Source organism: Xiphophorus hellerii, chromosome 3, assembly GCF_003331165.1.
Source record: "Xiphophorus hellerii strain 12219 chromosome 3, Xiphophorus_hellerii-4.1, whole genome shotgun sequence".
NCBI classification, from domain to species: Eukaryota; Metazoa; Chordata; class Actinopteri; order Cyprinodontiformes; family Poeciliidae; genus Xiphophorus; species Xiphophorus hellerii.
In genome coordinates, this window is record NC_045674.1 from 2,437,363 (window position 1) to 2,464,483 (window position 27,121).

Genomic DNA, 27,121 nt, shown 5'->3' on the forward strand with positions numbered 1-27,121 from the left:
TTAGCTGTCCTAGCTCTCAGCTTCCTGTACAGATCGTTAGCACATCTGTCACTAATTCAGACCCCCATTACTTTTACATAAAACACATTGATCATTTGTAGTAAAGGATGCATCTGCAGCTAATAAATACTTCTAACATCAACATGTGAAAAGCTCAGTCCTTTCTGATTGACTTAGCATCAATTCAGTGTAGAGCTGATTTGGTGATTAAGTGCTTAATAGAATTTTTGCAGAACTTAAAGCAGGTGAAGCTAAAACCACCACCTGGATTCTGGGTTGAATATATTTACAGACAAAGAAGGTTTTTTCTCTTAAATGCAAAATGTAGATATTTTTGTACAGTTTCAGACTAATTACTGCTCTGAGTGATGTCCATTCAGCAAATGGCTTTTTTTAGTCTGTGATTAATCGATTATTAAATTAATTGATCATTATTTAGTTGTTTCAGCCCTATTGTGCTTCTGCAACAATAACACATATATTTGCTCTTGATAGGTCAGACTGCCGATGATCAGTTAGTCTTCCACATTGCTTTTTTAGTTTTTTAATTTAGTATTCAGGTGAAGATCAGTTAATTTTAGTATAACCTGACAGATAAAACCCAAACTGAAATGGGATGTACTTTCTTTCTAGGCCTGGAAAGTGACTGAAAAGAGAGTACAGAACAGTTAGTGTGAACAAAACTTTATTTCAATTATTGGATAATCAATATTTCAAAACAAAAGCAAAAAGGGATAAAAACAAACTCTTAGAAACTTTCTGTGGATTTATTTACCAACACAACTTTCTCAGGTCCCTGATGGCTTTTCCAATACTGATGCTTGTCGTCGATACTACGGTGTCGTGTTGGAAATGTGACATAAACAAAGTTTTTCCAACAAAAGGACAAAGGAAAAATAATAAAAACTTAAAGTATTCCTACATTAAACACAGTCCTAAGTCCCACAGGGATAGTGTTGCAACATAGACTGAGGTTTTCAGAGGTTAGTGATACATTACTCCACATGATAAGCTCAAATGACATGAGTTTAGGGGCTTTTCCCTACACAACAATATCACCCGGAAGTGGAAAAATAACTTGCATGATGTCAAAAAATTAAAAGTGCTGTTGATGTCGAAGCAAAAAAATTCTATCGTGAGTAGTTCTTTTTTTAATGTCTAATTATTGCATAAAGATAATCCACATATACATGTCTTTTTTGAAAATGCACGTTCCATTTCAGCATCATGTGAGCTTCTTTCCACTCCTGACAGAACATAATACCTGTTATAACAGGTAACAAGAGATTATGGCACAGTCATAAGATAAATGCTCAGTGACAAATCTTTGTTCTAAGGCAAGTACAGCTAATTCTGTAAATTGCCCCCCAGACACTCACTTCCTGCCTAAAGTCTAAAAGGTCCAATACTGACAATCATTACAAAAAAAGAAAAACACACATCTATGATGTTCAGTGGTGTGGCTGCCTCCTGTGGCAGCATCAGTGAGGGAGTTCTAGTGAATGGTTTAAAAAAGTAAATACGTATTTTCATCAAATGGGTACAGGGCAGAAATATTCCACCAGTGCTGAGATTTAACAAGTGTGAATAAGTGTCAAGTCTGACAAGATCTCAATGCAAGTGCCAAAGCTTTAATTTATGTTGTTTATTTTTATTTTATTTTATAAAATGATTCGCTTAACCTCAGAATCCAAACAATTATAGTCAAATTAAAGACAAACCAAAAAGTTACACTTGCTTTTTTAACTGACATAAATTTATTCCAAACTAAATGTATGTCTGCTTTGGCACAGGTTGCTCCCAAGTGTAAAACTTGTTGGGTTTGTGTTTTTGTTCTTGTGCTAATGCTGAGGGCTCTGGCTGTTCTGCTGACTCCCTGATGCCAATCCGCTCCTAGGGTTTCCCTATTCATCCATGCCTACTTCTATTTATCACTCAGTCAGTTACTTTTGCATATTTTTCCTGTTCCTTATGGGAGTTCAGTTTGTAAAAAAAAAAAAGCTTACATAAAAATAGATTTGTTGTAGCTTTTGGTGCAAATGTTTGTGTAGAAATCACAGCGTTCAGTGCATATTTCCATATTCGAGGATAAAATGTGGATACTTTTATGAGTGGGCCAAAGATTTAACAGCTGAATTAATCAAAACATTGGTCAGGTTGCAGTCAGTTGGAGCCACTCCAAGTATTCACCAGGCCAGGTGAGAGAAACATCAATGCTGACAGAAAATCTGCAAAGTTTAAAATGAGATTAAAGTTTCCAAATGAATGCTTAAATTTTGGAAAAGTGGCACATCTATGTTCTATATGTGACTATCTTAGAAATGGTGCATCATTTTGTTGTCATGTCCAAAAAATCCCTGGCAATCTTGGTTATCAAACTGTGAATCAGATGCACCAAAAGATGATGATAAAATATTAGTTTTTCTTACCATGGCAAGAAACTCAATGCAGGTAAATAACACTGTAAATGGGCAAAACTACCCAAACACTGAGGCAATACTTGGTATTTAGATTACAGGAACATTCTGTGATGAGATTTTAACCAACATTTATGAGAAAACTGGGTTAAAACAAGTTGTTCATGTTTGACTTTTCATGCAGGAACCAATTGAAGGTGGTCATGATGAAGAATAGTAGTAGAATTGCTCCTTTTTTGTGAGTTAAAACTATAGTAAAAGTTTTGAGAACGACAAATGGATTTTAAAGAACTGCTATGGTTAAAATAATTCAGTGCCTGTGTTTAAAGACTGTTCAGGGTAGGATTATCCAGGTTGTAAGTATTTCAGATTTTTAACTAAAGACGGTCGAATGCAATGTATATCACTTAAAAATGGTGACCTGTAAGCTGCAAATTGCAATCCAATGTCACCAATAGTTTCTCAGTACTTCATCGAAGAACCTGTGGGTCAAGCTTGTTTCTTCTGTCTCCATTTACAATATTTCAAACAAATCAAAACAAAACAAGTCAATATGCGTGGTAGCAGGAATGCCACCATGCATATCTTTTCATATAAACCCCTCCTGACTGCAACCTGACAGGATTTGAAATATAAAAAAAATCATCAATATTACGAGATATCTTGGGACATGATCTCATAATACCCCTGAATTTAATAATGACGTTTTCATTTTCTGAAACTTTCAGAAATGGTTTTGAAAACATTCGAAAGAATATATCATCTAACCAAACCAAATAAACCATCTGCAACTTCTTAATGGAAAATATTCATTGGAGTCACATAACTCCAAGATATAGAATATTACTTTAAATATATGACGGTCAAAGTGTGCACCAAAAGACCTAAACCCACACATGAAGAGGCCGGTGGAAGACAACTTCCTTTCTTCTCAATGAAAATCTGGGTACGACGTGATCAAAACTGCAAATGGTCAAAGTGACAATGGAGCAGAACAACCAGAACCCAATACTGACATGTCTGCTAGTCTGACCCCCCACACACCCCTAGAAACCTGAGCTTTTTAATTCAGTGAACCCAAAGATGCCTTAGATGCCAATGAATCAATGATATACTATACATATGGACACAATCATGAGTTATCTCTCCATACAAACAGTGCTAAAACAACACACAATATAACGTCATCTGCAAAAGTTCAAGACATTTTGGCATTTGTCTTCTTTTAATGGCTTCTGGTTTGCTTTTCAAAATTTAGTAAATACACACTCAGACCTCGCGCTCTTGGCTGCAGAGTTCGAATGGCATAGTCCCTGCTCAGGCTCAGCCATGCTCTGTAAATGCAGGCATAGCACCAAGAATTAGGCAAACGTTTGCACAGTTTTATAACTGACATCTGAAGTGAGTCCATCAGACCTGCTGGTGAACTGTGCAGCAACTTGTCCAGCTCATGCCACGTCTCAAAATGAAAGACTGCACACTATCAGCTCGGGGACTTTGAGAGGCCATTGAGTCTCTGTATCGGCAATGACGAACGATTGGCTGGCTTGTGTAACCGGGATGGTAACGTTTCAAGAGTCTCGAGGGTGGAATGGTGAGGAAGATGCTTCCTCGGGGAAAGCTGAAAAGTGGACTGCGGACAAGGAAGGGAAGGAAAGAAGGATGAGCTTCTCCTCTGTTGCTCAGCCTCAGGGTCCGTTCTCATTGTAGTGGAGGGAAAGTGGCCGCTCGCGCTGCACTGTGGGCATGTAGGGCCAGTTGTAGCTGGAGCCAGAGAGCAGCATATCTCGAAGCAATGTCTCAATGGGCGTCTTGCCCACCAGTCGCACGAAAAACAGCTGCTCGATGACCGGCGAGGAGACGATACGCAGGGAGGGCAGGCGGAGGAGCAGGCGGCCGAATCGGTTCGGCTGGCTGGGATACTGGTTCCTCACATATTCCTCCAGAGCACACTGGGACTTCTCCTGGATGCTCTCCACATGGGCAACATCAGACAACCCCATGGCATCTGGAGGAAGGAAGGAACATTTATAATGGTTTGATTAAAGAGAGAACCAAACTCCTCATGACAGTAAGAAGTCACTCTGGATTAACTGGTTTGACCCAAAGGCAGCGTGCAAAACAGAAATGATTCAAAGCTTCCAAATGGGAATTGATTTTGGCGTGAGGGTTTAGAGGTTAGAAAAAGAGCTAAAGAAAGAACAAAAACATTCATGTTAACGACAAACACTGAGACTTGTATGGCACGGGTGCCAATCCTGCAACTTTTCGATGCATTCGTTCTCCAACATACCTTCATCCACAATCTGCAAGCTCTGCAAAAGACTAGTAATGAGGTATTCATCTGATTCAGGTGTGTTATCAAAGGATGCATCTGAAAATTGCAGGTAATTTTAAATTGCAGTAGCTCTAGAGGACTGGGCTTGGGCACCAATTTGTGGGTCAGTTTACCCACAAATTGATAAAGCACCACTTGCAAGCGCTGGCCAACCAGAAAAAGCCAGTGCAAGTTGCTGAAAAGAAAACCAGGATTTTATTTTTGTATTTATTGTTTCAATGTTGATATTGTCAATTCCCTACTGGTTTTAGTCCTAATTAGGAAACAATTTATCCCTTCGAATAACTATTTGTCTCTACAGTGCAAGATAACCAAGAGGAACGTCAAAGCTCTGTTTTTGGACGACTGTTTGAGACTATTTTATGCAACTTTTTACATATATGTAGCAATTTTACTAATTTGTCAACTCAGGCATCTCAAAAGAAAATAATGAGTGGTAAGTTTTTTTTAGGTTATTTCATCTTTTCCATTAACTGTGTTGAAAAACTGTGGTTTCACAGTGTTGTGGCCTTTCTTGTTGAAAAGTGATGATTCCCTTTTTGTTCCTGTAAACACATAAATATCTTGCTTGCTTTCCTTTGGTTTTCATTGATATGTGACTGTGAGACTTTTGTTCACATTATTTGTCTGTCTGGATGTAAAGCTGTGGACATACCATTCAAAACTAACCAAAATGACATAATCCACAATTAAATCTGGTTGACTAAGTAAGAGTTACTATCAAAGGCATCCTAAACCGAGAGGCTCAAGGTAAGATGCCCAAACCTTATAATAAAAATCAAGTCCTTACTTCAGAGATACTCATCTACCTCAACCCTGTGGTCTGAAATCACTTCCTTCCCAGCCTGGGTTTCAGTTTTGCTTCCAAGCCCATCATACCTTCCCTCTAATTCACCCCCGCCTCCAGCTGAATCTCACACAAACTGAGAGAGTGCGTAACACCGTGAGATATTTTTTGCACCCTCAGCGCGGAGGGAAGAGCAAAGGGATTAAAGCAAAGGAGGTCAGAAAAGTGTGAAGTCTAAACAAAGACACATTTTACTGTTCTCTGCCGCATACTGTACATTTTGTACGCTCTGGCCCCTGAGTGAACCCACATTCGGCAGACAGGTACTCGATGAGGGCAATTTATTCTCAAGCTTTTACGTGAAAGCACTGGCCTGTAAGCTTTAACCCGTCGCCTTGCATCACAGGTCCGCTTCGTCATCACAGGCTTTGATCTGTCCCCCGTGTAAACCCTGTCCTGCTGCGCCTCGGTTCCACTCTGGAAAGTATTTAATTTACTCCACATTTTAATCAAGCGTGTCAATGCCTCCCCACCCCCAGCGGACTCTATTCTTATCATTCTCTGAGAATAATTGCCCCCTCTTTGGCTATATTTCCCTCCACACAGGAGGCTGCTGGACGGCGTTGTAGTCAGGATTTTTATTTGGGGTCCTGCGTGACAAAACGGCCAGCGCCTGGTCAGGATTAGCGGAGCTGTCTGCGTGACTGAGACCACTTCGCGTGCCAAAGCGACAGCTCTGTGGGCGCCCTTCCACGCCAAGCACCAACGTGTTCTTTTGTCTCATCCTTGGGCACGCAGCAGATCGGAGGGGGCCAAGGATCAGGGTGGCAGGAATAAAATACCCACTCCCTGATGTGGCTTGATGGGTCGGGACTCCACAGGGGAGTGGAGGGAGTTGCCTCAGTTGAAACAAACAGACAATTGGTGATTGTCTGAGCTTGTTAAGATATCCTATGAGTCAGGTTTATTACCATTTTGCAATGTGTCAATTTTTGATGTTTTTGGACAATTTTTTTAAATCAAAACGTGTGTGCACTTGCATCTGCCAATGGAGGAAAGTCACACAAGATGCTCAAGGCTATAGGGGTTATGTAGGTCACTGCGAATCCTGCGTCTAACTGAAACACGGCATGCATAATTCAAGTCCTGCGGTGGGGGCAGGGGTCTTGGGGTTGGACTCGCTTGGAGTTTGGGGAGCATGGGAGGTTTGGGGGGTGGGTTTGTGGACGGCTGTTTTCAATAATAGATGGGATCATAAAGGAGAAAGAACTGATGAAAGCAGGGAAGATAGCGGAGAGGTGGATCTGTAGCCACCCACGTACACAAACAGGTTCCAAGGTTTGGAGGAGACGCAGGACGCATCAGGAATGGATCTGACAAGCCGTGCAAGAGGCAAAAAAAAAAAAAAACAGGGAAAATGCAATTAAAATCAGAAAGGAGGAACATCTCAGTGTTGGCTCGTTCACCATCCGTTTCCTCCAGGGTCACAAAGCATGATCCTGCAGTGAGGAATCCCAGATGTGACAGGATTCTGGCTTGTCCTGGATCCCTGTGACTGGAGGGATAAACCACAACAGGCTTTGTATGAAAGCGCCATCAAAACAACGAACATCTCAAGGGCTTTTTCAAGACTTAAAGCTGTGGTACCCCTCAGTAGCTCAGTGGTGTGAGAGTCAGCAAAGAAAGTGGTGCAACCTGAGAAATAAACGATGTTGGATGTTTGCAGTTTTACAGTGAAAAACGTTGGAAGTCGAGACCTCCTAATGCAATTTGAATACAAAGCTTACTTTTCTTTCTAACTGGATCATGTTTGGGACATAAAGTAAAACACTGGGGGGTTGAAAATACAGCATAGATGAAGCTTTACTGTTTAACATCGTGATCAAATTACAACCAAATTCAACGAGGGCAGAGACCAAGACTGTACCAGCTGCATTTACATATGGAGCCAATAAGACGGTGTGTGCTGCAGCGCTGCAGGTCAGCTCCCGGTCAGCCTCCGTGGAGGTGAAGAGGTTGTGGATTAAGTGCAGCTTTTTTCCACAGTTTAAGCACTGCTGTCTGCTTTGGAAGTCTTTTTTCCTCACCGCGTTTCCCGTCCTTTGCTACAACCGTTTCCGCTGTAGCTCAAAACAAAGATTTGATGGTTTGCATATTTTAGTATTACATAATAAAGGACTTTTAGGGATAGAGGAAAACAGATCAACACTTTTTTTACCATGCACATTTTTTAATATGTCAATAATGTTGAGGTAATGCACACACAGGTCCAACATAGAACGTACTGTGATTATGTTTTCTTAAATATGTCTCAGTTTGGACATGATTACAGGATTTCCAACTTTAAACTGGAACATAGAAAAGTTAGATTGGATGCAAGTTTCAGTTCAGTTAATTGTATTTATTATATCAAAATTAGTTCTAAGAACCACTGGAATCAGCCTAATTAATTACTTTGTAATTAATCTTTACTAGTCTGTTGACAATGTGCTGCATATCTAAAACATTGTGGGGAATAAATAATCAGTTTGTAGTGTATTTATTTTTCTTTTACAAGACATTGCAAACTAAACTGTGCCACTTCTGCACATTTTCACACATTGAAACCAGAAACTTCCAATCCATTAAAATGGGATTTTGTACAATGCAGCTGCAAGTCGTTTGGGTTAGCTCTCTGCCAGTTTTGCATAACTATGAAGTTATGCAAAACTGACTTGCATAACTTAGTTGCATAACTTCATAACTATGAAGTTATGCAAAACTTCATAGTGATTTGGAGCTGCCATGGCTGCTCCTCTGATTGATGCTGTTCTGGTCAGTGCAGGTGGATGTCCATGTCTTGGTAGGTCTGCAGGTGGTCCATCCTCTCTCCGTGCTCACATGATGGATTAAACTGAGCTCTGGGAGACGTTCACAGCTTGGGATGTTGTTTCAGAGCCAAACCCAGTTTTAAATGGAACCAGAACGTTCTCTCTGGCCTGTTTGCTTGATCTTCATGATGTTGGTTGTTCTCTGACGTTCTTTAATCAGAGACAACTCTCTGATTAAAGAAGGGTTGATGACTTAATGCAGTTAAAACGATGGATTAGGGCCAAAATAGATAGAAAAAATGAGTACAAGAATATTTCTGGGCTTAAAAAGTCAAAAATTTGGTAGAAAAAACTTTTGAGATTAATTTTAGGAAGGTTCTAGAAAGAATGTAGAAATTATTGAGTTTCAAAAGTGAAACATTTTCAACTTTTGAAACTCCAAAATTTCCATGATTTTTCTAGAAAATTTCTGATTTTAATGTAAGTTTTTTGGCGGAAATGCAAAAAAAAATGCCTTTTTTTTCTATTCATAATGGCCCTAATTCACCATCGACAAGAACAGAACTGTATTTAATGATCAGGGAAGTTTTCAAAGCCATATAGGGGCATGATGAATTGGTATTATATGCCACATTTAGTTTTTTATAAAAACCTTTAGCTCTTGTCCGTCAACTGCAACGTTAAACTAGCTTTTCACAAGGAGTTTCCTCTTTGCTAAGTTTAACCTTGAGAAACGCTTCAGACTGTCCGGTTCTCAAACTCACGTTAAGTTGTTGTGATTAAGACACGAATAGACCGATCAGCAGAACCTGCTCCAAAGCATTCCCATTAGCCAGCAGCTAATTCCCTCTAAACTTACTCACACTAGAAAGGTTGTGTTTTTGTTGACATCGGAATCGACCTTTAACCCTCCGTGAGTCTGTGAACCACAAACAAATCCGAGCCATATGGTCACAGCCGTGAAAGATGGCGCGGTGCACGGCGTGAGTTCAGCCATCTGCACTGGCAACGTGACATTAAAACCAGGCATCACTGTAAAACAAGAACGTTATAAACTCGCAGCGACGACACGCGGCCTTTTTATTTAAACGATGGGACGGTGTAATATGGTAATCTTTGCATTTTCAGCCGACACCATCTGGATGTCTAATCTCCTCCAAATGTGCCGGATGTGAATCTTTCATTGCACAACATTCAGATATTTACAGTGTTTTTCTGGGTTTCCAGCCATGTTCTGGATCAAACTTTATCTGCAGAGACGAAACAGCATTTATTATATCTGACATGCAGTTACATTTTTGTAAATTTATTTTCTCAAACTAGAAATGGTGTTTTAATGGTGCAAATCTATAACTTATAGTTAAAAATACTTTAAAATTAATACTTTAATGGATTAATTATGACTATGCTTAATTTCAATAAACTGGGCTGAGCTGTGTTGAATAGGAAACTGATTTTGCATAAATTGGGTGAAATTTGAATATACTTGTCAACAGGGCTGGATTTAGGGGAATGTGGACCCTGGACTTCAGGAATTGATGCCCTTTCTGTTTTTTATCTTATTAAAAAAATTGCTGTTGCACATTTTAAAGTGAGAGCTTTAGCTAATCATCACCAGGGTAATGATTAGGCCTGTCACCATCAAATCCTGTTGGACGATAAATTGTCCCAGAAGTTTTTGTGATAAACGATAATATTGTTGTTTTGAGACCATTTTCAAGTAGCATAATGGTAGCTACATAATAATGCAAGAAAATATTCTCAAATATCAATAACTTTAAATTCTAAAGAACATTTAACACTGGAACTGGAAGACATTTGAAATATCCAAGCTAAATAAATAAAACAACAGAAACAACAAATAAAATGAATTATAAAGTAAATAAAACTGTCCTTCAAAAAAGGAACCAGTTGAGACCAATAAACCAGAGTCAGGACTTTTGTCCGGTTTTGGTAGAAAGAGAGAAAAGAGAAAAATAATAAATCATGCAAATTAAAATTATTCAGTTCATTTTAACTCATCATGCAATTAATTGGTTTATTTCTTAGTGCGGCAGGTCAAGTAATGACTGCAAATTAGTCTGGCCTAGATGACAACTTTTTTCCATTTCACATTAAATCATGTAAAATAAACAAAAAGAGTGAATCATTGTCCTCATATTATGGACATGGGAGCTAAAATCTTGAATAGAAAGTAACTTTACCTTCATCTAAATCTAATCTGTCCAGTAAAATGTCAGGGAATCAGTGATAAAGATCCTAATGGACGACTTCAACCTTCTAAAGTAGAAGACATTTAGTTTCTTTCCCCTCAAATTAAGATGTTTTCTGATGTTTTCAAACCTACTGACCTAAAATCTTACCACTAAAATCTGGGGAACTGATCCGAACTCACCTGATGTGAAGAGCACGATGGACTTGAGGCAGGAGTATTCGGCCGTGTCGACCTGCAGGGCCTTCAGCTTCTCCACCTGCTCCTGGAAGACGCGGATGTGGTCCATGAAGGCCACGACGCGCTCGGCGGACATGGGCGAGGCGTGGAGGCCGGCGGCCGCCAACAGGGGCGCCACATGGAGCGGCATGGAGCACTGGGCGGCGTTCAGGACGAAGAGCTCGCTCCACGACATGCGCAGCAGCGCCACCTAGTACAGGAACACAGAATGGATGGGAAGGTTCTGAAAATTCAGACCAGATTTAGTCTAACCATGTGAGCTTTATTCTTTTATTCATAAACTATCAGCATAACTTCAATGCTGATTACAAAAGCATCAAAATGTTGCTCACCTGCACGTTGAAGGTAAACAGCATTGATGAACTCAGATAGAAAAACTGCAATTTAATCCATTTAAACTCTGAACTGAACAAGCTGCTGGGATGTCGTCAGTCGAATGTACATTTGTTAAAAATGGAAATTGTTGAGCGTCAATTGATGACTGCGTTCTGACCCGTGACTGTGGTGCTGATATCTGCACTGCAGATAACATCAGCAGAATGTGAAAGAGGCTCGACACACAAAGGTCTTAAACTAACCAACTAAGAATCTGTTTCTAAGGAGAAAAATCTTCTTTTAAAATTAAAAATAAAATTTTGGTCACTATCATAGTTTAGATTATCATAGTTGGTTTTCAACTTAAAAATACTCACTTAAGTTAGCAAAAGTGCTAAATGAAGAACTAGCGCTGCTATTAGCAGACTTTCAGTTTACCAGAAGTTTATCCACCACTGGGTGGATTTATTCAAAGAGTCTGGAAATAAATAAATATGAATAAATCAAAAGATTTTATGGTGGTTATATGTGTGTGTATGCGTGTGTGTGTTGTAAACATCACCATATTTGTATTTTTATTGAATTTGTATTATATTTCTTACATTACACTGTTTCTGGAGTTGGCTCTTTTTGACTATAATCTCACCGTACATGAATATGGGGACAATAAATTCATTAATTCATTCATAAAAACTAAAATGTTAATTCTTTTTTGAAGTGTAGCTTTATTATAACTGACCTTTAAGAGTTGCCAAAGTTGCTGACAACAGTTTTTGGAACACATATAAGAGCTGATGTTCAAAAAAGACAAAATATGAACTGAAAATTGAATCCAAACAGAGAGTATAAAACGTTGTAAACTGGTCTAAATGAAACTGTTATCAGAAACATTCACCCTGAGCGAAAGCAAACGTTGTTACTGTCGTAATATTTAATGGTTTCATTAATGTTCTGTTTTCAGCAGCAGGATGAATTCATCATAACATGACTACCAAATGTCCAAATGAATATTTATAGGTACAACAGTTACTCTGAGCCAGCAGCATAAATCTGCATGAGGAGGATCAATTTCAGGTCGGTCCACGCTCAGCGCCGCGAGGTTCTGCCAACAGAATCCTTTTTACACGCTGCTAAGTGACACTCAACGCAGATGTAGAGAAAAATATTATCTTTTCATTTATTTATCGGCTCATTTCTTTTTCAAAGTGGCGGGAGATAAATGAGTTGTCAGATTTCTTCTTGAGAAGGTGAGATCTAATGATTTCTTCCTGGAATCTCCGGGCATTTTCCGTCTGAATGACGAGAATAAAAGCTGGAAGCGGCTCAGCAATGAGAACAGGCTGTGTCCGATCGTTTTTCTTTCTCTCATCAGGCTCACCTGATCCATGAGCTGCAGGTCGGGGAAGAAGGGGATGTTCTTGGCCCACTCCACGGCGCTGAACAGCAGCCGAGCCGCCAGCTCGCAGATGTTCTCGATGCCCATCAGGTTGTTTCCCTGCATGCACTGGGCCCCGTAGCGGGACGTGGGGTAGGGCTCGGCGCGCAGCAGCAGGGAGATGAAGCCCGACAGGTAAGGCTGGCTGTTGTACGGGTCGGAACCGTTGGTCAGGTACTGACCCGGGCTGCTCTGGGAGTTCGATGTGCGTCCTCTCTGTACAGCTGTCCAAAAACACACAACACACAGGGGGCTGCATGAGTTTTACAAACGTTTCCCATGAGAAAAACTAACTTACAAGTAACTTTTCAGCAGCACATTGGAGCTGCTGGATTTTATATTGATGAAAAAGTTTTAGTTTCACTGGCAGATTACACTGAAAAAAATGTTTCTTTGAACCAACTTCAAAAAATGACTAACTTGTTACAGCTAATTGTGTTAGTTTTGCTCAGCTATAATTCTGATTTCATTTTTTTAGTGCACTGAAAAAAGAGAATGAAGATCCAAGTTTAAAAAATTGAGTTAATTTGTTTTTTGTAATCAAATTCAGTTTGTCAAAATTACTTTATTTACATTTTTTAACACAACAACTTAATACACTTAACATATTTACTTGGATAAACTTAATTTGGTTACTTTTAGCAAATTTACTTTTTTAAGTTGGATCAACTGTTTTCTTTTTCAGTGTACCAAGTAATGTTAGTCTGGTTCATAGTGCAAATATCTTAATAAACTTGAAAAAAGAATAAACTAACTTACAAATAACTAATCACCTAGATATAGGAACTTGTTTTAAATCAATATTTCCTTAATATTGATGAAAAAGTTCCAGTTCCACCGGCAGATTACACTGAAAAAAACGATTATTCTGATTTCTGAATTTTTCAAATCAGAGTTATAGCTTGAGAAACTCATAAAATTAGTTGTAATAAATTGGAGTCAATTTTTAAAGTTGACTCCATTTCTTGAACTCCTAAAAGGTTCAAGAAAGCCTTTTTTCAGTGTTCTTGACTTATAAAAGGAAAACTCTCTTTTTAGTGAAATAATCTGCCAGTGGAACTGCTACTTTTTCATCAATACTAAAGAATTATTGACTTAAATCTAACTCCTACACCTAGCTGAAAAGTTACTTGTAAGTTAGTTTAGTTTTTTTTTAAGTGTGCCAAGCTATTTCTTCCAGAAACTAGATTAAAATACTCTGTCAGACTTTGTGTTTTTGCAGAGAACGTGAAAGGGAGTGTATCTGCAAAACGAAGCGAGCCCTGAAAGCCTAAGTGAAGGTAGAAGCAGAGGAAAAAAGCAGCAAATTGGGCATGCAAAATGTGTCGGGCTGCAGAAGGAGGTCGAGGGGCGAAAAACATTTCTCCAACTCTTAAATGTGTCAGCGCTCGTCTCTTCAGCGGCCCAGCCAAGGCCATTCCCCACTGCTGTTGTGCATCAATGAGTAATGACAAGCAGCAGCTGTTAAAGATATAACACTTCTTCACACCTACATATGTTATGCACTCGCACATGAATACATGTAACACACACACAAACACACACGCGGTCCCCCTGTATTGGCAAATGGCTGAGCCTGAAGCGAACGGGGCACACAGAGGTCAAGCTCTCCAACAAACACACGTCCCAACCCCCCGCGGGCGAGGAGTGATGATGATGCGGTGAGCGCTCAAAGGCCCATTTGGAAAACACCTGTTCAGGCATCCCCACTGTCTGACTAATAACTCCATCTACTGTTACACGGAGCAAGTGTGAGAGGGGAGAAAGGCAATGAAAATGCAAAGAGGAGCCATGTGTGAGGGGGGTGAAAATGAGGTAAAAGGCTGGAATAGTGAAATAAGGTAGAGAGAGAAAGGTGATAAGTCGAGAAAAGAGAGATTGAGGGCAAAAAGAGGGCTGGAGGAAAAGGTGAAATATGGAGGGAGACAGGTGAAGGCTGGAGAGTGAGTGAGTGAATGGGGGTTTGGAAAATGCTTTTTAAATATCACCTGCAGCCTCACCCACAGCTGCTGCAGCAATCGAATGCACCGTGACACGTCTGGAGGTCAACTCTCTGCCGAGCGCGCTGAAAATGCCTTTAATTTGAGCCTGACGAAAAATACCTCTGCACAAAAGGTGCTGACCTCAAAGCACTCGTTTTTCTCTATGAACTGCTTAACCTGTGGTAATCAAGAGGAATGCGCACTCCTCCTGCGAGCTGAAGCTATGAGAAGATGCCGCTTGTCACACAAAAAGAACAATTTTCCACTTGATCTCACTCCAACAGCGACAGAAACAAAACTCTGAATGAAATTGTTGCATTTAGTTTTAGATCAGATGTTTTCAGTCACTGCAGAGGGACAGCTGCAGATTTTCATTGTGAATTGAACCTGCTTGTCTTGTAAAGTACTAGTATTCACAGAACTAATGGTGTCTGTGGAAGAGTTTGAATGCAAGAAAACATTAAAATACAAACAAGCTGAAAAACTTGGATGAATTTGACATTTTTCCAAAACTTTGCAGTTTCATGGTAAAATGTTTTGCTCTGCCTTCTTCAGATGCAATATATCACCATAAAAAGGCAACCACAACCTAAATACATCTAATTTACTCCCTAAGAACAACAGTTTTTAACCACCTACATCCATCTGTAGGGATGAACAGAACCAGGAAGACGGTTGGCTGGTCCACACCAGCAGGGGGCGCCCTACAACTGTTACAATGTCACGTTTTATAAAATAATACTACATAAAAAGAAAAATCTGCATTTTTAATATTGGTAGTACAACAGTAACACCTATAAAAATCCTCAACTCAGTCAGCGTCAGACTGTAAGAACGAGAAGTTCAGATATTTATTAAAAAGGCTAATTTCCTTATAAGTTGTATTAATATGTAAATCCCAATTCATGTTTATCTCTAAAGTCCAGTAGGTTCATATGTGCTCACTTTGTGATTACTTTCTGGTTGTTAACCATATTAATATTAAAGTTTATGTTATAATGTGAATCTAGGAAAATCATATTTTTATGGTGCAAGTTCAAACAATAGCTGGTCTCAAGAGTTTTACAAAATGCAACAGGATTATTGTTTTTGTCTGCATGAGGGAGAGGCTGATCATGTGTAACGGATTGGACCCGGTATGGTTCAGTCGGTGGTTCTGATCGTGTGCAGCAGCAACCACCAAACAACAGGTTTTCATGGGTTCCCTTAAATATATAATCTCAGTAAAAGTGACTAGCTGTGATAAAATATGTGTTTGACAAAGTTTCTGTGTAAGTATTTAACTTTGTGTCCAGCTTGAGCTGGTTTAGCACCAGAGCTAATGCTAATGTCAAAATTTAGCAAAAAGGCTAACAATCTGAACTTCTTCACCTGGAGGCAAATGTTGCCAATTTATCAACTTTGTCTTTATGTTTAGCAAGTATTCAGACTCCTCTAGCATTGCTTTATTGCTAGTAAGCAGCTAGAAACAAATGTAGCATCTTTTTCTAGTGATCCTGAAGCCTTTTGTGACATGAGAAACAGTCCCACAGCAAGATGCCCGCTTCCACCGTCATCAAAACAACGGAGTCAGTGTCTAATGGATTTGAAACTTTAAATGTTCCTTGTCGCAGATAACTCGGAGTTGTCTCCAGAAGATTACAAACCAAACCAGATTTTAAAAAGTTAAACTAAAAACTGAAGGAGTGAAATTATGCAAATCATTAAAGAAATGAAAATATATATATATAAATCCTGAGCAACTTTGTTTAAGAGCCTCTTTATAGTTCCTTTTTCCAGTATTAAGCCCAGATAAAAATAGAAGAAGCATCAGAAGCAGGTTTTCTTGTTGTTGCAACACATTCAAGGTATTTTTTACTCACTTTGTGTCTCTCTTTCCTCCTCCCTCCATTACAACACATGGCCAGTTGTGCAAATTGGGTGATGATGCAACTTTTAGGACAGCCAATAGCAGCTTTCCTTTCTTTGGCATGGGGAACACTGACCCAAAAACGTTTTATGCCTTATTAAAAAAATTAATAAAATCTTCCTTTTAGTTCCTTGTTAACAAACTGGGCGGCTTCATGAAACAAGCTGTTCGTCATGAACCCAGCAGTTATCTGTCGTCTGGAATGACTGAGGCTGGGAATCTGTCTCCTTAAATCATACCGACATATCTGAGCTCTCAGGTCTGAAATGTATATTTAGGAAGAAACTGGACAAAGAAATATGATCTAAATGCAGTTATCCTGTTATTTATGAGCTGCTGATTGATTGTATTTCCATATGTCAATTGACAAATATTGCCTTTTGTTGAGCATAGAGTCATAAAACAGAATATTATGAAAAGTAACTAATTGATTTGAGTGAATAAAATAACTAATTGATAAAAAATGGATGTAAATAAATGTACTAAGTTAAAGTAAGTATAAGTGTATTTATTCTGACTTATTAAATGTTGTTTAGCAGTTAAACTTGCATGATTTCCACATCTACAACAATAAAATGCACATTTGATGTGCTCTATTTTATTTTTACTGCATATAAACCACATCTGATTCTTGCTGTATTACCATGATGCAACATTTTATTGTAATTTAAACAAAGTGAAGGACCAGTAACTCTTCAGGACACTTTGAATGTTTTTCTGACACGTCCAAGTTAGCTGACTTTGTCTCCTAATGTCCTCATGCCACTAGAGGGCACTGTCAAACGAACGTAAACAGATTCTGAAGGGACTGAGTCTCCTTCTTCAGCTGAAAAGTCTTAGAGGACTCACTCCTGATTCAAACATTTACAGATATAAATCTGCTCTGGTGTCAATAAGCGGCTAGATCTGCGGACGGCTGCGTGTCTGCTGGAGCCACTTGACTCTTCAAAAGCCTCATTGTGGGGGTCACTCGTGCCTGAGAGGCAGAGCGCTCGAGTACGTCTCACTGAAACACATCGCTCTCTGTTATTCCTCGCCTACAGAGATGGACCAAAACACATGGAAAGAGGGAAAGGAAGCAGGAAAAACTGGGTGATGGAGAAAGAAGGGAGGGGAAGATGACATGACAGAGGGCAGAAAGAGACAGAAACGAGATTAGAAGCAGATGCCAGAGGAGAGAGAAACAGGGAAGCAGGGGGGATGGGACCAGAAGGTACCATAATCTGTTATTCTGCTTTTAAATAACCAAATTCTCTGCAATTAGACAAAAGTTCCTGGGCTTGTGAAGTCGAAACAAGCAGTTTAATCCAGAAATATGTCCGGGATGCGGAATCAGGAGGGAAAGTGAACATGGAGACACTTTGGGACGCACTGCAGCAACACAAAATCTTACAAAGTATTTTTGTTCTAGTTTCAGGTGCAAATATTTTAGCACAATTGACATAAGACAAACTGACTTTACAGTAACTTTCCAGAAAGTTTCTTGTTTTAATTCAATCATTCCTTAATAATAAAGAAAAAGTTCTTTACTTAAATTAACGTAAAACTTTGTAAAAAAAAAAAAAAAAAAAGTCTTGTTATTAGTGAAATAATCCACCAATAGAACAAATACTTCATCAATATTAAGGAATTGTTTGCTTATATCAACTGCCTATATCTTACTAAAAAGTTACTTTTAGGTTAGTTTTGTCTTATTTAAAGTGTACTAAGATATTCGCACCAGAAACTAGACCAAAAATACTTGGTAAGATTTTTTGCAGTGCGTTTCAGCTGTGACTTTCAAAACGCCGCTTCAGCAAGCGGCAGCTGGCGCAGCGCTGCTGGGTTAGCCTCTGGGTCAGTCAGTCAGTGGAATTACAGCAGCTAAATACAATTAAGGCCTATCAACATTTGGTCCGAAAGGTCAGCACAGATGGAGGAAAACAGACGCATTATGGATTTGGATTATTCTCGGAGTCGGGTTTAATAAAGTGGCTTTTTTCAGCTCTAAAGCCTCGGATTGTGAGCAAAGCTAAAGCTGCATGATAAGATACAGTGACTGCAGGATGCAAAGAGAAACAATGTGAGAAATCTTTAACATCCTGACTTAAAAGAATAAAAAAAAATTCTGCATGAAAAAGACAGAAAAGTAACTCTATCTGCCTGCAGTGCGTGTGAATGCACATGTGTGATCCAGCTGAGAGGGCAGCCTGTGATGTGACACCGAGGTGATATCCCCATGGCTCTCATAGTTTTATTTTGGCCCTGAACTTTGACCTGCAGGTCAGTGCAGCGGGGCAACGAGAGGCAGAGCGCAGCAGAAAGGAGCCAGTGTGTCAAAGGAGCTGACAGACACATAACATTAAAGCTTTGGTGGAAATAATCCCAGTTTTCTCTGTTTATGTCAGCTGCTTCTATTAAAATCTGTCTTTTAGATTTATGCAAATTTTACCGAAAAATGAACATCTTATCAGAACCACAGCAGGAAACTGGAATCCAGAAAACAAACTTACTTCTGTTGAAACAAAATGTTTCAAACTGTGCAGGACCAGACTCCTGCATGGTTATTCTGTTGATTTTATACAAACGTTTCTTTCCACCGTTACGCTTAAAAACTTAACAGTTCTTTTTAAAATAAAATTCACTTCAGGACATAGGTGTCCAGAATGCAGCCTGGGGGCCATTTGTGGCCCCTGGTCTGATTTTGTACGGCGCAGGCAGTTAATGCAGATGGAAACTTTTCATTTTTACTTTGAAAAGAAAAAGTGAATTCAGTGTGTTTCTTTCTACTGCAGAGAATCAATCAGGATACGCAAAACGTGATTTTAATCAGATGTTTAAGCTACGCATGAAGGACTAACCAGGAAGTGGAAATATTATTACAGACAAATTCAAATCAACACTAGAAAATATTGGCTAAAGTATAAAGTATTCAAATCACAAACGTTTTGCATCTTCTGGTGAGAACCACATCCATACAGATCTGCTTTTAATCCATTTATTAAACTTGGCTACATCTGTTTCAATACAATTAGCATAAATCTTGTTTTAATTGCTCAGAATTAATACACAATGTTTTATTGTGTTCAATAATAACCTTTAGAAATTCACAAACTGGACCAAAATGAGGCAAACCAGCAAAACATTTTAAAGGTTTTTTAATCTATAATAATTTACACAAACCTACCCAACAAACAGACAATTTTACTCATTTAATTAAAGTAACATGAGAATAGCACAGTTTATTTTTGAGCATGTAAAAAAGTCCGTATTTTGTTTCTTTTTTTCATTTTTTTGAGTAACTTTTTTTCCCCTTTTGTTGTTTTGATTTGAGGATTTTGGAAAAAAAAAAAAGTTCAGACACCCCAGCTTTAGGAGCAGAGCCTGGATATTTAGAAAGTTGCGGTTTTAAAGTAGTTTTCAGTTTAAAATGTTTTTTATGAGATACTTTAGAAATGCCAGAGTGAGTGGAGTTTTCTCAGTCACGCAGAGCCGATCCGACATCCTGCTGCTCAGAAACACACTTCCTCTTCTTTTAATCGGGAACAAAGTGAAAAATCACCGTGATGAAACTTGTAGCTCCATCCACTGGTTTTAAACTACAACCGTAGATTAGGGTGATGGCACAGAGGTCTTCCAACCTCAAAGACTTTGAGCTCTTTGTCAAAATACCAGAGGAATTATGCAAAACTTTGATTGCTCTAATGCCAATAAGAGTTTCCCGGTAATGATTCAGAAAATCATAATTTTTATAAAATGTAGATGAAAACAGATAAATAATTTTTTTGATGCAACCTTTTGTCGTCTGTTGAGAAATGCCTGCATCATGCTTCTTAAAGGAATGAGACCATTTCTAACTGACAGCAGCATGAATCATTTTAGATTTTTTGAGAGTTCAAACACTAAAAATATCTTAATATGCATTAAAACACACTGCGGACCCCATATTATCACTGCAGCAGCAGCTAACATCTACAGCCTCCTTATTTCTGCTTTCAGGACTCCAGCCAATCAGCACAGAGGAAAATCAACGTTGCTCTTGGATTGGCTGCATTGCAAAAAGCAGCCAATAGAATGTCTAGTAGCATTACAACAACAAATTTCAGTTTCCTAAGCTTCATTTTCTTTCAAATATTTTAGATATGCTCAGTGTAAAAATCCACAAATATTTAACTATGAACTCGGAATATTGCACACAAAACCCACATTAAGACCACTGTATTTAGGTAATATTTATACTACATTGTTTTTTACATTATAACTGTAATAATTTATATACTGTAATATCTTGCAGCAGCAGGATTATTTGTTACTTTTTATGTATTTTTATATTCTTATTTTAAAGTTTTAATACTCCTTTTAATATCAATTTTATATTAAATTTTTCCACACCATAAAAATGTCATAGTTTCCAAAGTCTAAGCTGGTTTTATTCCTCAGAGGTTCCCTCAAAAGATCAAGAAGGGCGTTTTGAGATTCTATCAGCATCAAATTTATTACAGCAAATATGAAAATGTTGCTCGGTCCTAGGCGAGTGATGGAAATATGTAACAATTTACGGTGCTTCCAGACATTATATGGTCCAAATTAAACCAGGTGTTTTAAAGATGGTTAAATGTTCTGGTTATTTGTAGAGAATTCAGGGGTTGTGCAAACCAGAAGTCTTAAAATCAAATGAATATTTCAGAAAGAAAGTTTTCTGTACAATTTTACAACCAGCTTTCCTGTCGTTTGAGGACAAATCTTAAAAATGAAGCACCTGCTCAGTAAAAGTGGACTGTCCTGAGTTATCTGTCAGACATGAAGGAGCAATGGCCGCCAGAGATGCGACAGAGCGTAAGTGGAGGTCGTCCCGAGGCGCCGCTGGACGCAGAACGACAGAAACCGACGGCAGGACTTCATATCTGGGAACTCCTGAATAACCTGCAAACCATCTCACCCTGAAGCTTGTTTACACCTTTTGATTCCCATCAAAAAATCCCCTTTTGCATAAACAATCTGCACCAGACAGTTTCAATCCTAGCATCTTTTTAAATGTAAAATCCTCCTAATTTATACAGAAACACATTCTGTGCTGAGTTTCGTCCCAGATGACCGAGCTAAGGAAGATCCCACTGTGTTTACTTTTGTCACATTAGCAGCTCAGAACTTTACAATGAAACTCTGCCCCCCCTCCCCCACATGTTGCTTCTACTCTGTAACCAGAAGCATTTTCAGCTGAGAGGAATTTAATCATTAACTCTGCAGCAATGTGCTCATGGTTTAACTATTAGAAACTCCCAAATAAGACATTTCTGGGAGAAACGGGTTTTTTATCAACCGAAGCAGACCAATCAGGATTGTTTGATGGGAAGTCGGATTAGTCAATACATTGTTGGACTTGAACGCTCCCCTGGGATATCCCCCTCCGCCCCCCCGCCTCCTCAACGCTCCACACATTTGGACTTTGACTTCAGTCCGTCCTCTGGTTATGTTTTAGTTTTGGTTGACCTACATTTGCCGCCGCTGTAACGTTCTGTCAGGGTGCAAAGTGGGTCAGGAGTGTTCAGAGTGGGAATTACAGATTTCTGCGCTATAAACAGATGTTGGGTCTGTTTATCATCAGAACACGCTGCTAATTCCACCATCGCCGTGTCTGTGGGCGCTCACTGCCAATTCAGGACACACACAGCAGACAGTGTGACCTTATCATGGTGTATAAATGCATGTTCTGTCTTCAGTGATTCGTCCTTTCAGAATTAAAACATGCAGTTCACAGGAAGTGTCATGTTGATTCTCTTTGCCGACAGAGAAACAACTGCAGCTTCCACATAGCCGCCTGGCAAAACAACGACTCCACGGCTGCCAGAGCTTCAGACGTTTGATTCCAACCGAAGGGTCTTCCCGTCAACGAAGTCTTAGACAAATGATATGATGTTCTACACGGAAAAGAGGTCAGATGTCCCCTCTGGAGAGAGTGACTTTTAAATCTGCTACTCGTGAAACCTTTAAAAAGTCTTTTCAGGCAGATAAATATTAATTTACTGAGCCAGAGTCGTACAAGAGAGATTCACTCACTTATTTTCTGCGAGGAAAATCTGTAAGTGGAGTCAAACACATGAGATCTGTCTGCACATCTGTGGAAAAATAAATAATATCCACAACAAAACTCTGACTGGTCTCGAAAGGTTTTGTAAGGATGTGAAAACGTCTAGCGAAAATCTTCCATTCCTCCATTCAGGTGATGTATGTGAAAAAAGCAGAAACAGGAGTGCTGGGCGACCCCGGCAGAGGCTGAACGGTCCAGGTCTCTTCCAGGAACCCCAGGAAACAGATACCAGCATTAAACATTCATATCAGCTTTCCAGGACTAATCTATTATTCATATCATCCTTAATTTTCCTGTGAAAACAACTAGTCTAGAGTAACACAGGTCATGAAAAGCAACTAGCGGAGATGCATTTGTGTAGAAGTGCTTCAGTCAAGAGAGAAACCTGAACATTTCCGCATCTCCCCCAAAAATATTTCAACCGAAATATATTAGTTTAATGATATTTGCACAAATAATTAGGCCTGCTCAGATTAATATCTTCTTATTGATGATGATGGACTCGACTCTTTCATTTCCATCATCACAGCACAACACTTCCTGTTAGGTTCAGCATGAAATCTGCTTCAGTTGTGATCGTCGGCTGTAACACTGACAGACAGAGCAATCAGTCCTTTATGACACCAAACCTGCAGATGCTGTAATGATAAACATGTTGCACAGGTCTAAACATGAACTTAATGTTTTTATTCAAAACAGAAAAGCAATAACTAATATAGCTGCTAATATATGTTGATTATGATGGTGTTATGTGTAACATTTATTTATTATTTTTGCTTTTGGTGTAAAGACTAAACCAAAGACATTGAATGAACTCTTGCTAATGAAGTCATCATCAGCTGCTTATTTTGCAGAATGCATTTAGACTGAAGGAGTGAAAATGTTATTCATTCAGTCAGCCAGCTATCTGGCAGCAACAGGTTGGGGAGGGGCTGTACAGATTTACACTTGAGAAAACTCCACTGGCAGTTTTTCCTGACATTTCATTAAAAATATTCTACATTTTTTTGAGAGAATTTATTGCACAACATTTTAAATCATTACTTTTTAAAACCTGGGCATGCTTCATTACCCTGACCAATGCCGAAAACTGATAAATAATTAAGCAATAATAAAACAGCTGACTAAGGATTTGAGAAATGAAGTTCCGTTTAGATTCCAGAAATAAAAGAAGAACAAAAAGCGTGTCTCAGAGGGAGGACTTGCACAAACAGCCCCTCTTCTGACAGAACTCCTGGTCATAATCTAAAATGTGACATTTTACGTCTCGTTATTAAACTAAATCAGGAGCAAGAGCAACTTTCTGCAGCCGTAAACACGCATGCGGCGCATCAGGAGATTTCCTCGGGTTCATCCAGTCGGAAAGGAGCATGACCGACTCGGTGTGGCTTGCGGGTTTCTTTACATGCCAGAATGCAGCAGCCTACAGTCCACAGCAGGCCGAGGCGCAGGAGTTCACTCGCAGGAAGCCTTGAGGGATCCGCTCAGATGTGAGCAGGGCGGGTGTTCCTAACCTGTCCGGAGGTGTTTCTTTCTTTCTTTCTTTCTTTCTTTCTTTCTTTCTTTGTTTTTTACTTCAGTAAAGAACAAAGGACAGAGAGGACACGATCTGTCCTTCAGCGTCCACTGGCCAAGTGTCCTTCAGAGGGATTTGCTGCTGTTGACCTTATCCTGTCTCCTGATTACATCTCCATTAAATGCAGAGATATTTAATGAACTGAGTCTTAAAAGCAGCAGAATGCACATAAATTGCGCACAGTTTGCATGTTTTACTTAGATTTCTGCGTAAATTTGTGCGTGATTCCATCTTTTTTCTTAACATAAAACTTCCCTCATATGTAGGCAGGAAAATGTAAATTCAAGATTTCGAATTTTGAGATTTAGTCCAAAATATGTGACAAAAATCCAACCAACCGCCGCACAGCAATTAGCAGAGATCGCTTTGGTCTCATTTTGGTTAAATACGCGCCAGCGCGCGCATCGTGGGCTGGGTGTCGCTGCTTGATGATAATTAATAAGGCGAAGTGCTCCTCTTCACCAACACGTTTCCACTGAACCTCTTTGGCATCAACTGACCCGTTGTTAATCCATCACAATGCAACAAATGTTGCGGCATCCTCTTATAGCTGCTCCCGGTGTCACTGAACAAACAGCATAATTAACGCGCAGAAACAAAGGGAGGATTTTACATGAATGCGTCGGATTTGGAGAATGTTTGAGGAATAAGCGGCGAGGGGCCGCAGGTGGGACTGATTATTTACCCACAGAAGCGGTTGGACGCGCGGAACCTTGAAGGCGCTGCGCACCTTTACGCACCGGAGTTCTGCCTGGTGCTCTTCCAAAAATGACATGTGTCTCCTAAAAACTGGAAATGCGTCATGTTTGGACTAAAGTGGACCGATATGTGTCAGTTCGGTTTGGCAGCTGCTCTAGAAATGTCTCAGTTTAGCATTAAAGACGTGAAAATGGTCAGATCTGCCTGAAAGCGTTGCTGCAAATGTGCAAATTAAACCGCAGAAAGCGCCACTTGTCTTTGTTCTTTTGCTAAGTTCTCGACCATAGTGACTAATAAACAGTACGCACAACGTCACGCACAGAAACACGATCCTTTGGCCCAAAAAATTAAAGAGAATGTCCGGCTTACCTTCTCTCCTCATGCCGACTTTGAGACACTTCTTGAGCCGGCAGTACTGGCACTGGTTCCGGTGGTGCTGGTCGATGGGACAGTCCCGGTTCCCCCGGCATGTGTACGTCAGGTTCCGCCTCACCGAGCGCTTAAAGAAGCTTTTGCATCCCTCGCAGGTGAACTGGCCGTAGTGCTTCCCGCTGGACTTGTCCCCGCACACCATGCAGTCCACGTTGGGGAGCTTATCCCCGGAAAGCGCGTCGTTCCCCGGTGTGGAACCGTTAGGAGTCCCCGGTCCCCCGCCGGGCTCCTGGCCGCACATCTGCAGCTGGGAGCCCGGATCTGCAGAAATGTTCTCTGGCCACTGGTTTACTACCATTGCCATGCTATCCCCAAACACTTTGCCTCTGTTTAAATCACAGAAGAAGTCGGAGTGCGCGGTAGAGATCCGTCCTGACGTCTTGAAGGAAAACAGAAAACAGGAAGGGCGAAAAGGCGCTTCCCTCTGTCCTCAGGGGTCAATGCGAGCTGGTCTGAGCTGAACAGAGTCACTTTTAAAATACGACTTAATGCTTTGTGTAAACATCTATTATAGTACAAAGCAACCGCGGGGAATCAACATGATCGATGTCGAACTGCAGAGCCAACAACTCCCGGAGTTCCTCTCTGCGCAGCGATCCATAAACACGTTGTTCTTCAGAGCGGAACCTCTCGGGAAAGTCAGTCCAACAAGTGAGCAGCTTGGCTGTCAGAGTGAAAACACTGTCAGGAATCCTGTCGGGTGTTTTTATCCTCAACTGGGAGAAAGCTGCACAAACTGCGCAGGCGGCAATTATCCCGCAGCTCACACCCTCCGGCTCGATTCTGTTCGGGTGCTATCGATTCTTCAAACACAAATTTAAACTAATTCTGACCACGTGTTTCAGAGCAGGATTCGTTTCGTCCCAGCGGCACAGAGTACGAGTCCAGAAGAGAGGAGAAGAGAGGAGCGGGGATTCCTGGACCCTCTCAGTCCTGCGCGCAGCGGAGCGAACTGGAAAACGATTTCAGTTTGCGCACAAGTTTTTTCTTTACCACAGACAGACGGGATTTCCTCCGAGAATTCAGGATGACGGTCCGCTGAGGAGAACCAAACCGAACAACAGATCCAAACAGCAGCGCTGCTCGCCGGGTCGCCCTCAGACTGGGTGTCCTGTCTACCAGAGTCAAAGCTCCAGTTGGGGGAAAGTGTCAGACAGGAGACCTCCCCTGCCGGCGCACCATATAAGGCAATAAAAGCCAAATAAGGAAGCTCCTCCTCCCCTCCGTGTGAGGAGAGCGACGTGAGAGGCCGGCCGGGATTGGCCCGAAAAGTCTAGTAAAAACGTCCAGAAGCTCTCTGATTGGGAGATGAGCGATTGGGTCTGATTTGACTGACAGGAGCGGCTTTAGTGGGACACCCAGAACCGAACCGCTCATTCAGAACAGAATGCGCAGATTGTTTGGTTTTATTCTAATAAGTTCTTAGTTAAAACTCTGAAAACAGATGACGCTGCCCAGCTTGTTCATGAGTCAGGCTTAAGAAGAGTTTAAACAATAAACCTTCAGGTTTTTCTAGGTTTCTAGGTTTTTCTAAGGGTTTCAGAGTAAAATGGTTAGAATTTTTTAAAAAAAATATATATATATGTCTGTATATAAAAATGGGTCCCAGTTTAGTGTTTTAATTCTTATTTTAACTGAAATTTTCGCTCAGATCGGATTTCACACGAAATAGATGAAAAAACCCCGAGGATGAATTTCAGCTCCTTTACTTAAACGTCCAGATTTTAAATGAGGGGAAAATTCAGGCAGGAACTGAAATTTATACACCACCAGTTTCAGACCGAACGATGAAAGTTCAATTTCTGCAATCACACCTGATCCTGGACGGAAATTAAATCGAGTTTTTTCACGGTGGTGCAAGTTATTCTCCTTATTTTGATTTTATTTTTTAAAGTTATTAAA

General features: G+C 40.1%; 1 protein-coding gene and 1 long non-coding RNA gene across 2 annotated transcripts; one reads left to right on the plus strand and one right to left on the minus strand.

The window, feature by feature from the left end:
* Window positions 1–668: 668 nt before the first annotated feature.
* nr2f5 (nuclear receptor subfamily 2, group F, member 5) lies at window positions 669–27,121 on the minus strand. The gene is made up of 4 exons (XM_032558774.1): window positions 25,157–27,121; window positions 12,498–12,778; window positions 10,748–10,994; window positions 669–4,425 (listed from the first exon to the last, which is right to left on the minus strand). Exons 1-4 carry the CDS (start codon window positions 25,521–25,523, stop codon window positions 4,106–4,108), a joined length of 1,215 nt encoding a protein of 404 aa, XP_032414665.1. The 5' UTR covers window positions 25,524–27,121; the 3' UTR covers window positions 669–4,105.
* Window positions 18,029–25,128, plus strand: LOC116717410 (uncharacterized). The gene is made up of 2 exons (XR_004338737.1): window positions 18,029–19,243; window positions 19,839–25,128. It is a non-coding gene; the product is annotated as an uncharacterized LOC116717410 (long non-coding RNA).